Genomic DNA, 20,473 nt, shown 5'->3' with positions numbered 1-20,473 from the left:
AAGCGTTCAACTGCTCTAATTTTGAGGCATTCTTTGGGTACCTACACAGCACATCATTTTGATAAGACAGCCGCTTCGGATCATTTAAATCGATAAAGGTCAGTAGAGAAAATATTTGTAAATATTTCGGGATGGAGCCCGTCGATTTCGAGACACTCCTTTGTCCAGTCAAGGATATTTCCAACGCGAACATTGCTACAGTACTTCCTTTGGAAATACGTCCTAGCAAAATTTGACCGAATCCGGTCATCATCGACAGCGGGGATTTTTGCCGTCATCCTGATAAAGTACTACCGAAGCTCTTTAAGGCCATGGGTAAACCCTTCGATGTTAAGTATCTTTCTTGGAACGGCGATGAAGAAATATTGAAAACATGGAAGGGTTCCACAGGCGGAATGGAGGCCGGTAGGGTGATGAAGTCCTACAACAGGGCATTTAAAAGTTCTTCATTTGTTCCACCTTGGGAGGAAAGAAATGCCAAACCTGCAGAAAATTCAGACTGTCTGTGCAGAAAATTACAAAGCTCTTCTAAAATCATGAGATGTATCAACACCGACTACATCCTGATGACTAATATAAGGTGCATCCATAAAACCAGCCTGCTACCATTGTAAACTTAAGCTGCCTAGTTGGTGAGGAGAATTAGATTAGCAAACGCTTGTTTTCACCGAGATGGTGAAGTAGATATCTAGTTTTATAGGACATACAGCATGGGCGCAAACCACACTTACACCTCCGGAGGGAGAAGGGGCTCACCCTCACTATACGACAGATATTACAACAACAAAATTCGATTAGAGTCTGCCTTCATCGTAAGAGATATAAAGATGGAGGATCCCATTGTTTTTTCCATTGTTCATATCCAGGTACCCTAGCAATTCCCGTTAACAATAGAATTCTTTGGGGAACGTGGTTATTCTTTTCAAATGACATCTGAGGACTTGGAATTCCTGTGTTCAAGTCCTGGGTCAGAATACATACCAAGTGAACACACACACATACACACACAAATCTATTATAGTGCATATCCAAGTCTTATTTGGAACAACACTCACTATGTATACTGGAGTAGATGCAAACTATAGAACTCAAAAGGAAAAATGTCCAGAAAGAACAGAGACCACAACATATTAAGAAGAGACTATATATTTATTATGAATATCATACACACATAAAGAAATGAAACAAAAGGTTAAAAGTTAATCCAATATTATAATAACACTCTAAAGCAAGAATGCATTCAATTTGATGAGAAATGGGTCACCTGAGGTATCTCTCACCGGCGTAGTCTTGCAATAGAAGGCCCGGGCCCAAAAAGAAAACAAAATTCCACCAACAATCTTACACTAATCGAGATATGAGGCCTTAGGCTTGAAGCTGTACCTATCTACCCTGCTCATAGCTCAAAGTAGGTAAAGTTATATTTTCATTTCTGTCTGCCCTAATCAATGTTTCTCTTGGTCTGCCCATCTAAGAAAGTTACCAGAGAAACCCCTCGATTCTAACATGATATATATTCCTTGCTACATGTAAACTACTGAAGCAATCTGCACAAATGTAACACTGAATATAATGTGATATAAATACTGTTTTGTTGCAATACCAAATTTATGTGTTTGAATTTCCTCTATTTTTGGACAATTCCAAAAAAAAATTGTTGCTAATATACAACATACTTTGTCTTTTTTAAACATTTTGAAACAAATTAAAGTTTGTGGTACTCTTTGTTTAATAATAGTAGCACCACTGAAATATAAAGGTCAGGAAAGTTGTACCCATACAAGCAGGGATCCACAACAGTGGAAACTGTACAGCCATTTTTAATACAGTCTATCTATTTATTCCTATGTGAAACATATAATTAAGATAAAACATTCTTTATGATTTTTTTTTTAATTCACTTCTGAAACAATTTTGCAATCTAAGCATGCTACAATTTTGGGTCATTCCTAACAACTTTTAACCTACCTGCTAGTTTTTCAGCATCAATGAATATCAAGCTTGTTCACCGTTGTGGCGTTAGCTTTTGTCTAATAAACCTAGCGGTAATACAAATAATAAACTATCAATAGCAGGTTAATGTTGAGCATTTTAATGTGGTTGTGTTTTATGAACATTGCTAACATAAAACTCAGTCATGTGTTTGTACGTGTATGTCTGTGTGTGCATTTGTAAACACCTGAGACTCATCAATTAAAATGGCTGAATTACTTAGTCTACCACGCAGACCATTAGGTCAGTCCTTCAGATGACAAATAGAACTCGACCGGAATATTTCATGGCCGCAAATAACGTATTTACTATGCATAACAGTATGGCAACTGACAAACAGTATTGATTGATAGGAATATTTCATGGCCTCAAATAACATATTTACTATGCATTACAGTTTGGCAACCGACAAACAGTATTGATTGATAGGAATATTACATGGCCGCAAATAACATATTTACTATGCATAACAGTATGGCAACTGACAAACAGTATTGATTGATAGGAATATTTCATGGCCTCAAATAACATATTTACTATGCATTACAGTTTGGCAACCGACAAACAGTATTGATTGATAGGAATATTACATGGCCGCAAATAACATATTTACTATGCATTACAGTATGGCAACTGACAAACAGTATTGATTGATAGGAATATTTCATGGCCTCAAATAACATATTTACTATGCATTACAGTTTGGCAACTGACAAACAGTATTGATTGATAGGAATATTTCATGGCCTCAAATAACATATTTACTATGCATTACAGTATGGCAACTGACAAACAGTATTGATCGATAGGAATATTTCATGGCCTCAAATAACATATTTACTATGCATTACAGTTTGGCAACTGACAAACAGTATTGATCGATAGGAATATTTCATGGCCTCAAATAACATATTTACTATGCATTACAGTATGGCAACTGACAAACAGTATTGATTGATAGGAATATTTCATGGCCTGAAATAACATATTTACTATGCATTACAGTTTGGCAACTGACAAACAGTATTGATCGATAGGAATATTTCATGGCCTGAAATAACATATTTACTATGCATTACAGTTAGGCAACTGACAAACAGTATTGATCGATAGGAATATTACATGGCCTGAAATAACATATTTACTATGCATTACAGTTAGGCAACTGACAAACAGTATTGATCGATAGGAATATTACATGGCCTCAAATAACATATTTACTATGCATTACAGTTTGGCAACTGACAAACAGTATTGATTGATAGGAATATTTCATGGCCTCAAATAACATATTTACTATGCATTACAGTTTGGCAACTGACAAACAGTATGGATTGTCATCAAATTGGAATCTGTTGTTTATATGATGTTTATGAAGGACATGGTTTTGGTTGAGTAATTAGAATTAGTAAGAACAGTGGATTAACATTAAGACCTTCACAAAGTAGATGACATCATCATACTCATCATCAATTTAGCCTTAAAGGAGTATTCCAGAGACTTTACATATTCTAAAAACTGATGATCTTGAAAACTGAAATGGCTATAGAAACAATGCTAGCACTCCAATTATTCATTTTTGCTAAGACTGTAACAAGTCAAGACAAAAAATATTTGCCTAAACTGATCCTTAAATATCCCTGTCAATATGCAATGTTTGGGGAAAATCTTTTCTTTGAATTAGCTTTTTGAGATTGGTCAACAAACTTTACCAAACCTACCGGCAGCAGGTGATCAAATGTTTAGACACTCCTAGATATTTTCACCAGAGAAAAAGGGTAATGAGCAGGTAATTCCATTCAATTCTCACCATTTTGTCAACCAGACAATTTTGTTTAATACTGATTTTAATCGTGCGTAAAATGTACTTTGTACAAGTTCAAACTTTTCCAACTTTTTTTTTTTCGCTATTTGAAATCAAGTTAATGAGCTACATCATTACGGGATACTTAGCATCAAATATTTACGGAAAATTGACCAAGTCACTTCAAAAAGCCTTCTTTAAGCATCAATCAAATATTTTAATTGTTTATTCTTATTCATCGCAGCATATTTTTGAAAATGAAACCGATGCCATCCAGGGTTACTCATATACATCCAATTAACAAATTTAAAAACAAAACACAAGTACGATGAATGCCCAGGCTTTGTTTTATATAAACCAAACACTTTTTGAAATTGAACAATAATTGTGTAAAGGAAAGGGCACCTTTATCATAAATTTTGTTTCCATATATATATTTATAATTTTGTTTTCTTTGAGAGCGAAAGATTTTCTGAGAGGAGGCAGCTGATAAGTCAAATATTCTAAATGCAAACTAACCTGATTGAACAACACAAAAATTAATCTTTTTTACAGATTCCGCCAATTGGCTGGTTCATCGCAAATCTACAGTTACCAGATGGTGGTGGTGCCTGTTAGACAAAAACCTCTCCAAAAATTAATATTTTTACAATTTCAGATAAAACCTTAAATGTGTTACAATAGTTCGACATAATTCAGTCATGGAAAACTTAATATTAACATAATTTACACATAAATAATAACAAACGTATGTATACGACAAAAGAAGCAACATCCCCCTGGCCCCTCTCTTCCCCTCCCTCAAGACAAAAATAACCAAGCTAACAAACGGAAATTTTCAAGCATGAAATCAGAATCAGATACCGGCAGTCGATGCACTAAACGCATTACTCAGTTATCCAATGTTGTTGAGAGAAGATGTCACTGAAATAATTAGATATTCCATGACCATGGTCGTAAAGAAACATTCCACCCTCTACTACTTACAGTGTTCTTGGAACAGCAATTACCATTATAACAGTGAGGAAATTATCTTGCATTTTCATCCATTCATTAATTTATCGACTTGATTTACGAAGATACCCTCCGAGGATCGACGTGAACGAATACATGAATTAATTCAATGAGATCCCAAATTAATTTTCAAGGAATACGAAAACAAAAAAAACGTAACGTCAAAAAGTCAAAAACCTGACTCTACAGAAACCTGATGTGATTGACACAGACCGTAAGATCTGAATTGATATACACCGGTAAGTCCAAAATTTGATTAGGAAAATATTAAAGTTTCCAGTGTCAAGAGTTTTCAAATTCCCTACCTAGAGGCAAATTTGCCTTATCCATACAGAGGGAGTGATAATTTATAGCACAGAGATGGTATAATACTCAGAATAGACTTGGATACTTCAATGTCCATAAACAGCTGTTCTCCATCTATGGTTTGATGGTGTTTATTACTCACAATAATTTACCAGAAAGCTCAAAAAGGTGTAGTTTTATACTAGATTTACCAAAACTTCCAAAACAATCATTTACTAATCTAGAAGATTTAAATCTTTGATTGCTGAATTTGACAGCATCTTATTTGTATCATACTCTACTGTCAAAACAGAGATATATTGATTAATTTTTGTTTTTTTGTCTTCCAAAAATACAGAATTTATTAATTAATTGATTACTCATTTCTCTTGCAAGTTTCCGATTCATACCAGCACCAATCTTTAATAATCACAAAACAAAACACATATGGCAGAAACATAATTAATATTTCAAATTAAAATTGTTATCATTGCAATTAATTCAGGCAAATTATCCATGCTTTCAACATCAAATTCACAATCAAATCAAGCAGGGAAACCACTGTTACATATTTACATTACATGTCCAACTAAAAGTATATATCAACTAACCTATGACTCCAATATATTAAACATGTCTTTCACTTCCTGTTAAATGAACACCTTGAGAACCTTACCGACCATGTAGTAACCATTTTTAACTCTTCAGACAAGGCTAGAGGCTATTGCTGCCTCCAGTTAGTAGTCCGAATAACATAATTAAAAAATACCTCAAAAAATCGCACAAGGCATTAGCTCACACTACAAATGTATCCATTACCATAATATTTTCTTTTTAAAAATCCAGAAAAGTTACAAAAATATATGCAACTGCTGACGAAACAAGAAGAAAAGAATATTAAAAACTACTCTGAATGTTGATTCCAAAGGAAAACTGAACAAAACGTCAAAATCTACCGATTACTCACAGCACAACGATCTTTGAATTTTAGTCTGCTGCCCCTACCACTCCACGATTTCGATTTCGCTTTAAAGTGTTTTAAATCCGAACTGTGATCCTCATGAAGCATCGGCTTGTAGCTCTGAGGTTGACATAATACCTGCAAAGTAAATCGTAGAATTTCTGAGCATAAAACATTAAAAAATTTACCCAAATCTCAGTATCTCAGATCTTTGCTGCTTTAAGGAAGCAAATATTCCTACATTTAAGCAAGAGCACTGGTTTTCAAATGGCTAGAAGTTTCTGTTAAATGAAAGGATATAGAGAGGGTTACAACCTGGGCATTATGATTTTATCCTGTGATACAAAAGGTTTACATCATCTCAAACGTAAGAAGAGAATATTTTTGTACAAAATAAATATTTTATATCCAAAGTCATGGCCACACTTTGACCTCATTTTTAAACCTACATCACGTGACAACCTGTTTATTATGAAAATCGTACAACAGTTCAGACTCATGGCTGAGGTTGGCTTAGTTAAGTTAGCTGAGAAGTAAACTTGGCTAAGGCTAAAAAGGAGAAATGCAGGACGAGGAAGATTGGGTTTGAGAGGTAAGAATTTGACCGAAGCAGATATTTGATTCAATATCTAATATCAGAGGGAGGGATGCACATGTTTCACTTCCTCTAAGACAACAGCACTTGGTAAAGTTTTGTGAAAGAAACATCCATGGGGTTTCTTCTCATCATATTCCCACCCCTTTCCCCCCCCCCTCGCAAGAAAAAAAAAGGAAAGAGTTGGACCACAACTTGGATTTTTTAGATCAATGGTTTAAGTCCAGGATTGGTCAATCGTTTCTTTCAAATCTTTCTTTAAATTCCGAATCAGTAACTTTAAGGCAGGGGTTCCCCTAGCTGGGGTGCATGAGCCCCCCCCCAGGTGTGCGTGAGTCCATCCCAGGGGGTTCGTGATACGTTTCTGAAAGTCAAAACTAGAGTGCTTTTTGTTGAACGAAAATCTGATATATCATATAATTTTGTAATGTACAAAAAAATATACCTATCGACAAACTCTTTTCGCGTACCATACGCATATGTCGCCATAGTAGTGCCGTACCGTGCATGTGATCAATAACTGAATTATGAAACAGACACAGGTTGTTATGCCTATTATAGTATAATAATGACTCAGATCGTGTCTCGAATAGTTTGGGGTTCGTGGACAACTCTGATATCCACAGGGAGTTCGTGTGGGGATAAAGTTAGGGAAATCCTGCTTTAAGGGATTTCAAGAAATACTCTTTAAATCCATTCCCTATTGCTTTCTCTGGGTTGGATTGAAAGATAGTAAAACATGCTTTGGTTCTTAATACTGTATACAAAGTTCTGTGGCTTTTGATTGGTACTCCCAGCTGGTAAAGAGTACAGAAGTTGTATTACTGAGGTCACTGATTTGAATTCTGTCCTGTCATATATTATATATATCTTCTTTTCAAAAAAGTTGTTTTATAATTAAAAGTGTGGTCACATTTCTGGTGATTGCTTTCAATTAGAAAACTTGTGATGAAAACATTTAAAACATAATCCATCCAAGAGATTTGATCATTTTTGTTTTATTCTTTGGCAATCTAACATTCATAAGCAAGTTTATCTTACTAACTTTTGGGGCCAATCCTGATGTCCTTACAGTGGGCAATACCATAAACCCTAAATAAACCTAAATTTATTTACAATCTGATCTCTGTCCAAACCTCTAAGGTATTGAAGTTGCAGATATTATTCTTTTTGTGGTGACATTGTCTATCCTATAGTTTCTTAATAGTATGACACCAGAAGCAACATGAAAACCAGAATTTTTCCCTAAAAAAAACATAAAACTACTGAAAATAGAAAAAAAAAAAATACTAACCTTGCAGCTTTCGAAAAAGTTTTTGTAGCCTCCGTGGAGAAGATATAATTCTGGGTAGAACAAGGCTGGATAATTCTCCAGGTTTGCGTTGCGATCATTCTCTCGTAAATGTTTGAGAAGTGAGGGCGCCCTCTGTGAGGAGAACTCACAGTGGAAGATGACCAGTCGCCGCTTGTCCAATTTTTGCATAGGATGATTCAGAAAGAATTTGTTGATAGCATCTTTAGTGTACAAATTTATTGCACCCTGTGGAAGAAGGAGAAACATAACAATCAAATGTGGATGACAGTTGGGTGGGTGGGTGGGTTTATGAAGCGATGTTCTGCACTTGATCCAAAGTTTGCAGAAATTTCAGTAAATGCAATCAGGTATTGCTCTTAACAGATTAATTTAAGCAGAATATTCATCTTGATAAGTCTGTTTTTATTTTTTATTATTAAGTTTTATATCTCTGCAACTGATCTAACTACTGTATCTGTGTGTCCGACTGTCCGGCCACTTTAATCGTTGTGCCTCACATGCTTAAGCGGTCCTTTATAAAAATTCTATCATAGCAAAACCTGGACTGATAGCAATGTAAACCCTGTAATCAGGTGAGGATCACACCCCAAATATCTTTCGATAAAACCAAGAAAGTAGCAATAATGGATTGAAGAAAAAACTTTCAAAACCTCTCGGTTCCATTTAGATCTTTTTTTCTACAGGTACAAAACAAGGGACATCGAACAAACGGTTGAAGATTTTGACCATGAAAGAAGAAAGAGCGTTATTAGAAATTTTTGGAAATATTCCACCGCAGGGCTTTAAAATAAAACTTGAAAAGGGCATGCCACGGATAAAAATGATTTTTCTTCTTTTCATATAGCAATTGTAGTTTTCTTACCTTAATATGTCCTCCAATGTACTCATAGGGATATCTAGCATCAACGATGAAAAACTCTTCCACATCGTCGGAATACTCCTTGCCGATCACCCTGGCCAACGTCTCAGGGGTAATCGTCTTCAACTCTTTGTGGCAGCCATTAATTAGAGGTAACAAGTGGGACTACAAGAAAAAAAGACAATGACCATTGTCAGGTGGAATCAGTCATGAATTTATCAGGTATGACGAAAATGAAAAAAAAAAAAACAAGCTATGCATTATGGGTAATTGCTATACAAACTGTAAAGACACACAGCAGGTCTTTTCAGTATACTCTGAGAAAGGAACTTTATATAACTACAACACTGTTACACAAAAACAAAAAACAAATGCTAAATTCTGGATGCTCGGTATTTTTATGTCAAAGTAGAAAAAAATATTGGAATGAAAAAGTAGGCAAAATAGGATTGAGACCAAAAAAGGGTAGGCAAGTAGGATGGGCTGGACAGCCTGTAAATTATTCACTGGGATTCTTTCATATCACATTCAGACTCTTCTCAAGGACAAAACACAAGTTTCACCATTTTCAAATCCAACTTACCTTTCTAAAATCTATCTTTCTCATTTTGTGCCCGCTCAGAGAATACAATTTGGTTTTCTCAAATTCAATCTGCTTCACAGATATGTTCCATATTCTTATTTTGTCTGTCTAAAATTGTTCAGTATTCCAACAGTGCACTAAACTTGACAAAACTGTGACCGTCCCAAGGTCTCTGCCCCTCCTCCTCCCCATTCACCAAATATGCTAAAAATTCAAATAAAGGTCACCCAAGCTCAAGAAGAATTTACAAACACCATCCAATAATTTTATGTACCTGAGACATTATTCAGCTAAATTTCTTAGAATAATTTAGAGGGTATTAACCTACAAAAAGATATTATATTTTTACCCTTCTGGAGAAAGTATCATTAAACATTTTCTTTTATACCTGAACTCCATCGCCAGTTAAATTTAGACCCTCAGCATCTCGTGAAAGCTTATGCTCGATTCGCATCTTGCATTGGTCTGCATCAGCTGTAGAGAATGATCTCACCAAACACTTCTTCTGTTGAAGCTGGTTGAAAGAGGAACGGATGAGGAAACTTAGCAATCCTTCAGAAGTATGATAGTGCAGCAATTTTCAGAAAAGGATAGAAAAGTGGTTTTACACCAAAAGATGACCAACTTTTCTCCAAATGTTGATTTTTTTTAAAAAGAACAAAAAGAAGCTGTAGTTAAACCTGTTTAAAACATTGACAAAAAACAACAACATACAAGTGGCATTACAAAGCAAATAGGATTGGAACACAAAATATGCAAGTTGTGGTAAACTAAATCCATCAATATCATAAACAAAGTTGGAAATTTCAATACAAAAGCTATTTAACTGACACCATGGAGTTTCTCTAACAGTAAGCATCAAGCAGGCTTCAAAGTCTTTGCATTACATTCCACACAACAGTACAATAGTAAGAGTGCATGAGTGGCATGAAGCAGCTTTGGTGTCTGTTTTTATTTCTAAGGTTTTTATACATCCCTGGTGCAGTTATTTCTCACCAATATAAGTAGTACTGCTTAAGGAGTGGTGAGAGGGAGTGAGGGGAAGGGTATGACAGGAGGGGAGGAAGGTAATGGTGTGGGGGAAGTTACAAACATGACAAGGAGCTTCAAACGCAACAGAAGAGTACAGACATTCTATAAGCCTCCATGCCAGCCAGCATGTTTCTACTGTTTCAATATTTTCGACAATATAGAAATATTTCGAAACCATTAGATGACTCTTGAATGTTCTTACCTTGGCAATGCGTCTCACATCTGCCTGAGGATTGGGACTCGCCACAGATATACTCCTGGCCTTCTTCTTCATAATGGGGCTGGGGGAATCTTTGGGTCTTTCTGGCCTCTTCAAAAATGAGCTTGCCCTTTTCAGAACTGGTTGGCTGGGGATCTTGAAGATACCTCTTCTACATTTCGGTTCGGGTGTTATGTCCATGGAGTTACAGTCTACGTTCTGGAGTGGCATGGCGGGTGGGCTGGTCAGTACATTGTCTATTTGTGGTGGCGAGTGTTGTTGACCGCCAACAATTATAGGGTTGTTTAGTAACCCATTGAAGCCCTGTGGTTTCTCAGGAGATTTCTATGATGTAAAAACCAATGGGAAAAGATAGGTATTTGCATGAAAATTTGATACATGAAATATGATACATGAAATATATGATATATATAATTATGATATATGCAAAGGTCATCCTTTTACTTTCGTTTTCCTTTATAGTGTTTTGTTTCAAACAAAAATAGACAGTCCCAAAAAGGCATTCTGTACAGATTTTGACACATTAATATCAATTACATGCATGTCTTACTGTGTGTCATTATTTCAAGTGTGAAATTTGATTACTCAAGCTATTGACTGACTTCTTAGTTACCCCTACTAAATATGAATACTGGTGGAATTGCCCTTGGTATTAGTAAAAGTTAAAAGACTAAAACATGACTGCAAGTACTTAGTCTTCCACAAATACAAGAATTCCAAATATCCAAGAGTAGTACGAGTGTGAGTACAAATCGATGCAGCGGGTACAATGTGAGTACGAATCCATGGAGCTTTGTTTCAAACAAAAGTACACAAATATGAGTACAAGTCTGGCTAGTGAACTGAATATCATAGAATGTTAGCAATAGCAAAATCTCATCAAAATGGAATGCACAAGAAGCTGTTGTAATGGAAGCTGTTGTAAGCTATTCTATTATTCTAGGAGAGTAGAGTACTCACTCCCTGAGGAGGCACAGGAAGCTGTTTTAACAGATACTATGTATGTATGCATGTATTTTAGATCCTCCTGCAAGCAGGAACTCGCGAAGAAGCCATCATTGGCTTACCAAAGCCGCAAGCTGACCGATGCACAGGAAGCTGTTTTAACGGATACTTTGTTTTATAGAGAATAGAGTACTCACTCCCTGAGAATCGGAATTGAATATATCAAAGAACCCATCATCATTGTCATCTTCATCATCATTACTGCTGGTCAGACGACTGTGTTGTAATTGGACAGAGTCGTCTTCTTCAGCAGTCATGCTGGCAGCTTTACCCTGGTTTAACTGTCAAAGAAAGAACCACCATTCTGGGTTAAAATAATATTGTCAGGCTATTCTTACTGTGAAGAATGTACAATCCCTGATCCCACTTGACGTCTGATACAAAAGTATTGCACACAAATATTACACGCAAGGAATATATTACAGGAAATTTCATATTCCTCACAAATGTTCGATGTTTGATAAGACTGACTGGTTGACGAACAACAGACAAGATTGCAGATTATCGATAAGTCTTGCCTCACAATATGTCTAATTCCTACAGATGTATGCACAAAATTGAGCACAAATATTTCGAGCGAGAAAGGATTAATGGACAATTCATATCCCTCACAAATGTTCAATGTTTGATGAGATTGAACAGATACCAATAGATTACAGACAGTCCTGCCTCAAAGATCATGTGATTACTGAACTTGATTGTCGATGCAAACAGAGGCACGTTCATAGCACTAGGGCGATCTTGAAGAACTGTATAAACAGAACATGCAGTGACAACTGATTGAACATGAATGGGATAAGAGTTCATCCAAGCATATTTTATAGCTTCCCTACTATCAATTTTTCATAAACACTAAATTACTCATTTCTATTTCTTAATATTGTTCAATTAAACTTGTCAGAATGATCACTGATAAGGCAGAGATGCCAACCTCTTGACACAAAAAAACAGACTGAATATCCTAAAAAATCAGATTTTTGAGAGAAAAATCAGATTTTCACAAAACTCAACACTACCACTGGCCCGTTGGCCTCGGGCCAGTAAAATGTCAGAAAAAATGTTTTACTGGTAAGAATGGGCAAGTAAAATGTTTACTTTTTCAATAACATCTAATGAGAAAATTGTAAAGCATCTGTAATAATTCTTATGATGCAAAAAGGGTGTTTAAATGCAAAATGAGAATAATGATACAGCTTAATTGCTTGCATATTTTGGGCCAAAGAGAATTTGGTTCAAGCCAGAAGTAGAAGTGAGAAAAAAATTACTGTATAGACTTGCATTTTACTCATGGAAATATGAGCCACATTCCTGTTAACTGACATTATAAACCAATTAAAAGAAAAAAACGTCAGATATTTCAAATAATCAAATATGAATTGCAGCATGTAGCAAGATTATTGATCAACTATTAAAAAAAAAATTTTTTTTTTTTTAAAACGGATTTTTTTTTTTTTTTTTTTTTGAAAGATGAAAAGTCGTATTTTCAAGAGGCGAATCGTATTATCGTATTTCACTTTTTTTATCGTACTAAATACGATAAAATCGTACTGGTTGGCATCTCTGATAAGGTCCTATTTTTAAATTTTCATTTCCAATTCAGTTACTCCAATGAACACAAGTTTTGTTTCGTTTTCTGTAGGTGGTCCTGATATAATTCTTGCAGGCCACAGAAAAATTCTGCACCCAACCTGTAGCTCTCCTCATCTACAGAGGATGATTTTAATCAATTTAACTAAAGTGGAAATATTCTGTTATATTTGGGGGGAAAAAACTGTTCTAGAAGTGGATTGTCCAACTCTCATGTTGAGTATCCTCATTATGGTTAGACAAGTTCATTTAAGATTCCCCAAGCCACATTATTATGAGATTTCAGAAGATATTATGGGATACAGAAAATTAGCTTGCAGTCTACATGTGGTCAGAGGGGTCCTCTTTGCCCATCTGTGATCCATTTTAAGTCAATAAAAGTTCCAAATTTTTTGAAAACTGCAGAACAACTTTACCAGATTGGCAGGAGCTGAGATAGGTCTTGGTATTCTAAAGTCATCTTGAGGTAAAGGTTTGATTGTAGTAAATGAAGTAGAAGGACCATTGCTCTCCTCCTGAGGAACCTGTAAGGTAAAGAAGCCAAAATAATCTTTAATCACCCAGACGACAGAGAACAGGCACAAGTTTCTCAGAGAGTAAACATTAGTAGCTGACAAGTTTAGTAATTGTTCAAATAATTTATACATTACTGCATACTTTTGCATCTAAGCATCCCCACCCCCCAATTTACCAAAATTTTAAAAGGGGAGGTAGACCCCTTCTCTGGAAGATATCTATCTTAGCCCCCCTTTCCAAGGACAAGAATGGTGTTTGTGTACCTACTACAGAGACAACCCATCTTCTCCAGTTAAAAATATTCTTACTACGTTTATAAATGATAACAAATTTGTCAATTAATTTTGTTTTCTTTCACTTCATACTAATAATGACATCAGTTTGGAATTGCTGATTTAAGAACACCTTAATCAAATTAGCAAATATTTTCAGCAAAAATTTCAAACATTAACTTGAACTATTGTCTAGACAGGTGAGCATATTTCAAGCAGTGGTAAGGAAGGGTTGATGTTTTAGTTTGCTGTTGCTACTCCCTCGAACAACTTGGACATGTTTTCTGGGTTGTCTTCATGACAAAGTTGGTTATCCAAATAGATGAAATTATACTAGAAGTTATGGTTGTGAATAAACAAAAAATGATTACACTATGGCTTAAAGGCCTTCCCTCATTGAGCAGAACAGCGATTAAGATCTGAGGTGAATTTCTAACTGAGAGAAATTTGGTAAAGTAAGTTAAACATTTGGAGAGTCTAATCTACAAAAGTAGAAATGACTGTATCTTCCTATGCTGTTAATATGAGACATATTATTATTAACAGTTCCCAAATGTTGTGTTTATTTCCATTCCCTCACCCACCCACCCCCTCCCCCCCCCCAAAAAAGTAATGGCCACTGTAGCAGACTGAAAGATGTTGCTTCTCACCTCAGAGTGATTGCTTTCATTTTCTGAGTTAGCTTTTAAATCAAAAAAGACCAACTCCTCCTCTTCGCACGGACTCTCTAGGGGGAGGAGCTTCTTTGGTTTCCATGGAGATGTAACCGTTTTGGTCGACTTCGGTGATTGTGAGAATAATGGTGAGTCAAAACTAGATGGGGTGGAGTTTAATCGTCTGAGTGCTTGCTTATTTCTGTCAAAGGAAAAATATCAAAGATTAGAAAATGTCTGTTGCCATGGTGATTTTAAAAGAAAATGAATTAAATTTGTATAATAGTTTGATGGATATTCCACATATCGTATTGATGATAATCAAGATAAGGTTTCTACCTCAGACAACAAGCAAAACAACAAGCAGGAAAAAGAAACAAAAAACAGTAAAGCGGGGAGCACAGCTAGGCACCCTCAGGGAATTAGAACCATTATTGACACCATGACTTTAGGAGGGTTCATAGTAGAGGTTTACCATCATCAATCCACACCATGACAGTTGACAGCAAGAGTCTAGAAATATATTTTACAGGGCTTGAGAGTTTGTTGGTTTGTAATCAATAATGGATAACAATTTCTTGTGGAAAATAACAACAACAAAAGCAGTAGTGTTTGCACAGGTTATCCGGGTACCGGGTACCAACCCGACGCGATACTACCCGGTTCCTAATTTATTACCCGAATCCTACGCAAAGTGTTTTTTTTTTTTTGTTCTTTTTTGCAAACCGACGTTTAGGCAGATTTCCCATTGACTTAGTGTGTTGTTAGGCTACCATGTGGTCGAAGATAACAGCAATAACGAAAGGTATTCCATGGATATCTTATAACTGCGTCACAATTTCAGCGAATAAACACATGGTTAGGCCTAGCTATATTTCTCATTGACTTTGTGTGGTGTTAGGCTACCATGTGGAAGAAATAATTATATATTCGTTCGTTTATTTCATAAAAGATAAGGCTGACAAGGAATTTACGAGATGTTTATGGATTATAGACGGATTAACTAAAAAATAATCATCGCAAGTGGCTTTTTACTAATCGTTTATTCCAAATGCGATCAAATTGCGCGAATCGCGGCTAATGCGAACCCTGGGCCTGCATAATAGATAGTAGTAGTAACAACTGTTTAAGAGCTAAATTGGATATTTGTGTGGTCTGATAAAGGTGGAGAGCAAGCATTAGCAGCGGCGGCAGTGCGATGTTAGTAGTGATGTTAATTATATGAAGTTATTAACAACTTAATGAAAGAAACAAAGCAAATAGAATTATTGAGGAAGGTTTTATACCTTATCTTACACGTACGTATTTGAACATGAAAACATTGTCAGTAGAATATATAATTCATTTATTATAGCATCCAATATGTAATTTCTTGAAAATCGTGATACACGAGTGTAAACAATTTTTTCTGGGTACCCGGATACCCGACGGGTAACGGCTCTCGGGTACCCGGTTCCCGATTTTTGGACCCGTGTAAACACTAAAAAACAGTATTAATATCTGTATACATACCTTCTAACATTTTCTGCTTCTGAATTACTCAACCTGCATAAAACAAAAGAAGAAAGAAACACAATAATTAGTGACAATTTTCCAGCTTCACATTAAAAAAAAAGTCTCACAAAGTTGCTCATGATTCAGGGTTTCTTTACAAATGTTTATTGACAAAAACCAATTTTATTTTTTTAAGACTTCACATTTCATCACAAAATCAGTGTTTTTAATGCTGTGTCACAATTGTCTATTTTTGCCAGAAAACTTCTTTTTTTTTGTAGCTATAGACAGGAAACAAGCTAGAATTAGTACAACATTTTTATATTGTTTAGTGCCTAATTCAAATCAAAATTTAAGCCTTATTTGATTCATCTATCTTTTCTTAAATAAGCCTTTAATATAACCTCAGGACTCACTTTAGTTTCATGTTTCTTGGAAATTATCTATCATTGGAATATAGAATATTTTCTTTATTGATTGACTGTTTTACATGGCGATTAATACTGATCATAAATCTTCAATTTATAAAATCATGACTGGTATCTTCATACTGTAATCCATGCATAAAAACACATGTAAAACGCTTTGTCAAGCTTTTCCATAATCGAAAAAAAAACAACAACAACATTAAAATATAACAATTTGCCTTTGATTAATAAGATCCCGGTGTGATTAAAATGTCAGGTTCTCTAACTATTACACAAGCACAACAATAACCAGTTAGACAGTAGATTATTAGTAGAATACTCTTAACAAACTCAAACTGTTATAAAACCATGACAATACAGACCAGTTTAGACATGGAAGTATCTGCCAGAAGCTTGAGCTAGAACCATTTGACCAGATTTTCAACAAGTGTCTATATTAAGTACCAAGCTGACAAAGTAAGAAATCCATCAAACAACTGTTTACTTAATATATTAAAGTCTACGGACATTTACGAACAACAAGGTGGTAATCACACTCTAATAGGCATAAGAAATCATGAAAAAAGCTGTAACTTCCATCAAAATCCATCAGAGATCGACCATTTTACAAGTCTTTTTGCAATTCTAGTTTTATTGATGAATAAACATTAGCTAATTATGCCCATTGGTGATGTACAGGGAGTGAATGCCTAATTGTCTGTTATGTTATGCCTTTGTTTTCACAACCTTTGTTTCATGGACACTGAACACAGGTTTGTGGCCGAAGGCAATTTACATATATTCGACAGACTTTGAATGAGATTATCACACACAACACATGTACTAAATATGGGGCAAAAATGGCTAGGTGTCTGTAGTACTTTAAAACATGTTTCTAGCTGATACTTACCTTGCTGGAAAGAAGTCACCCCCTCGACTATCTTCAGGGTTTGGAGAGGACACACTAATGCCAGAACTTTGAGATGAATTTCTAGACAAGGGATCTGTTGGTGTGTCCCCTACTTCTGAAAGCGATAGCTTTCTCCGTGGTGTGGAGCCAACACTGTCGACAGAAATAGTAGCAGGTATGGTAGGCATGACAAGATAAATGCCAAGGACTTATGGTAATGCTTCATGTGAATTGAGTAGGTGAAAACTTAAATGCTAAAAAAGTAATGAGCATTGATTCCAAACATGGGGTTGAATGTCACTGCTGTCAGTGCCGTGTGATTTCTTTCTTTCTTGGGAAGGGGGGGGGGGAGGTCTTAACAGAGGGGTTCCATCTCTTCTGTGTCGAAAAAGATAAAGGATTTGAAGGATGCCTACGTACGGAAAGTGCTACAGGATTTGAAGTTAAAAAGCTGTTAGATCAGAATAGTTCAGGGACTGTTAATTATATATATCAAGCAATTGCCTTGCTGTGCTCAAATTGGAGTAACTAGAATAGATGGCCAAGTCACTGTGCAACTTAGCTGGAAGCACCTAAACACACCAGAATTTATTTTAAATAACGCTTGTAATCCACCAGGGTTGCTCTGAAATGTAAGATAGAAAAAACAAGGGTGAAGTGTCTGGGAAATCCACATGAAAGGTAACTCTACTACGGAGTAGCTCAGTATCCATGACAATTGAGACTCTTACCATGATAGTCCGCCCATGATGTTAGACAAGGCTGTCATTGGTGATGTCCCATGTCCGGTTACTTGTGGTGAGTAAGGACTGTCACAAGACTCCAGTCTAAGGGCTAACTTTCTCCTTCCTGCCATTCTTGTTCCTCCTTCAGACCTCTGGGCCAAACCAGATTTCTCCCTTCCCACGGTGTTTATCTAGCTACACTGACAAAATTGACATTAGCTTCTTGGTAATTTCAGCTTAAAACCTGTACAGCATTAGGGTCTCACTAGGGGCAATGATGCCTGAAAGAAAATGATTAACACCAAATAAGATTATCTCAATAATGAAGCCATTGTTGAGTGTCTCAATTCCTACTTCAATGCATGGGGTTGAAGCTAATGTTGGTATCTGTATTGATATGTTCAGCTTAAGTTTATAATAGGCTTTGTGATTTGCATGGGCACTTTTAGAATTTACAAAAGACTAAGGACTGCCTGTTGATTAAGAAAATACACAGGACTACAGATGACATAAGGATATGTGTGCCCACACCATCGATTATGACTACCAGTTGCACAGACACTGCTGAAATATTCAGTGAGGCCCCTCCCACACCCCCCCCCCTTCATACACAGAAAAATAATAATCAACTGTTGCATTCAACGGGTTGGTTATGCAAATGATAAACAGATAAGAAAGTGCACTTTTCACAGCATTTGCTTGAGGCCTACATGAACTGGCTGTATTAATCTGCTTTGTTGTGGGATAAATCAAACATGAAATCAACTATTGGAAACTGTCCATTTCGCAGTAAATAGTAATAGAAAAAAATGGGTACTAATTTAGAATCCGTACCATTCAACTACCCGACAGGCCCCCCCCACCCTACCCCTTTAATTCATTACAGCGAATCATTCACGCGACGTACCTATTCACTGACTGTTATCCTATTGATTTGGGAGACAGAAACCAAGCCGATGTGAGCACACACGTTCAGCCGGATTATACAGTTGTTAGCTGCCGATTCAAAGTAAGCTTTCCCATTCATATGGTACGGATTCTAAAGTTAGTTCAAAAAATGATCAGACAGTCAAACTTCATCAGGTAAACTTATGCCTAGGGGTTGGCATTAAACTTTAAAAAGCTTTATCAATGCAGTCCATGCTAATTCTAAAGATGCACAACCAATGCCTAGTAGTATCATGCTGGCCTAGGTCTTTGTCATTATTTTCAGTTTTGATAGGTTCCCTTCCATCGTAACGTTAACACTACGATGAGGTAAGCCTACTTCTTCTCCTTAGGAATCAGCCTTTTACTTAGTTTTGGTAAATAATGAGCTAATGGCTTTGTTTATAAACACTAGAATTGAGAAGAGCCGGGCTTGGTATAATAAACCAGTGTTCATTCATGATGAGCACATGTAGTGAGTCTCAAATGAGCAATTTATAATCTAGTAAAGTCTCAAGCTAACACTATTAAGTATTATTAATACTTATGCCATAATGCCTAACGTTAGTGCGAGCTGAGCCTAGGTCTAGCTTACGTAAAGTATCAACTATCACTATTACTAGTATTAGGACTACATGGCTTAGGCCTATAGGCTAGTTAGGCTTAGTTAGGCCTTACGAAGTTATGACGACATCATCTTGAGTTATGATCGACAGTTAGCTTATTTATTGAACAAAGCTTGCTAACACATCAATATTCCGATCATCGGTGAAATCCAGCGATCACTCAGATGTAGAAATCACGCAGTTCCATGAATTCCGGTGTTACTTTATCTGGTTTGAAAGGCAGGATCACTAACTTGCCTTATTCGACTTTAATTAACGTACATCAAAGTGACATTTGTAATACTTATAGCACGTACTCTACCATGTGCATGTAGAACGTGTTAGGATCAGCTGGTAGTAATGCACTTTGTCCTAGTGTATATCAACAGAAACAAATGGACAGCGACGCTTTGTTTTGCCGCCGGTCGTTTGAAAGATAACACGAAAGGTCAATTTACAAATCCCGCCTTCTTAAGGTCATATGAATATACATATAAGAAAAAAATCATTGTAAGCAACTATTTACATTTAGAAGACTGCTTTTACTCAATATTAACTTGTTTGAAATTTAATTATTTTACTTTTAATACTGAATACTTTAAAAAACGGCCCAACTATTGCAGCTTTGATTTTATATGAATATTTAATACCTGTCGGTTGCATAATGCATCAGCTGTACATTTCCCGCGAAATACGACTGCGAAGAAGAAAC

At 35.9% G+C, this 20,473-nt stretch overlaps 1 protein-coding gene across 2 annotated transcripts; it reads right to left on the bottom strand.

Moving 5' to 3' along the window:
• Nucleotides 1-1,130: 1,130 nt before the first annotated feature.
• On the bottom strand, nucleotides 1,131-20,143 carry LOC139968103 (M-phase inducer phosphatase 1-like). Of its 2 annotated transcripts, XR_011793220.1 has the most exons (13): nucleotides 19,835-20,143; nucleotides 18,236-18,510; nucleotides 17,505-17,657; nucleotides 16,206-16,238; nucleotides 14,691-14,895; nucleotides 13,669-13,776; nucleotides 11,803-11,946; nucleotides 10,643-10,984; nucleotides 9,797-9,922; nucleotides 8,829-8,990; nucleotides 7,946-8,191; nucleotides 2,682-6,194; nucleotides 1,131-2,300 (listed from the first exon to the last, which is right to left on the bottom strand). XR_011793220.1 is itself a non-coding variant. In XM_071972468.1 (12 exons), the coding sequence occupies exons 2-12, from the start codon at nucleotides 18,358-18,360 to the stop codon at nucleotides 6,048-6,050; spliced, it is 1,791 nt and encodes a 596-aa protein (XP_071828569.1). In that variant the 5' UTR covers nucleotides 18,361-18,510; nucleotides 19,835-20,143; the 3' UTR covers nucleotides 1,131-6,047. The 2 variants fall into 2 exon arrangements, 1 of the variants encoding a protein (XP_071828569.1); XM_071972468.1 differs by having other exon boundaries at nucleotides 1,131-6,194.
• Nucleotides 20,144-20,473: the final 330 nt, after the last annotated feature.

This window comes from Apostichopus japonicus, chromosome 5, assembly GCF_037975245.1.
Source record: "Apostichopus japonicus isolate 1M-3 chromosome 5, ASM3797524v1, whole genome shotgun sequence".
Lineage (NCBI taxonomy): Eukaryota > Metazoa > Echinodermata > Holothuroidea > Aspidochirotida > Stichopodidae > Apostichopus > Apostichopus japonicus.
This window is presented reverse-complemented; position numbering and strand designations above follow the sequence as displayed.

Bases quoted from the DNA above. Each gene is read 5' to 3' on its own strand.
- LOC139968103 (XM_071972468.1), bottom strand. From the start codon at position 18,360: ATGGCAGGAAGGAGAAAGTTAGCCCTTAGACTGGAGTCTTGTGACAGT. The intron at 16,239-17,504 runs GTAAGTATCAGC...TGTTTTATGCAG, and splicing joins GGTGACTTCTTTCCAGCAAG to GTTGAGTAATTCAGAAGCAG. The intron at 8,192-8,828 runs GTAAGAAAACTA...CTTCTTCCACAG, and splicing joins ACATTGGAGGACATATTAAG to GGTGCAATAAATTTGTACAC.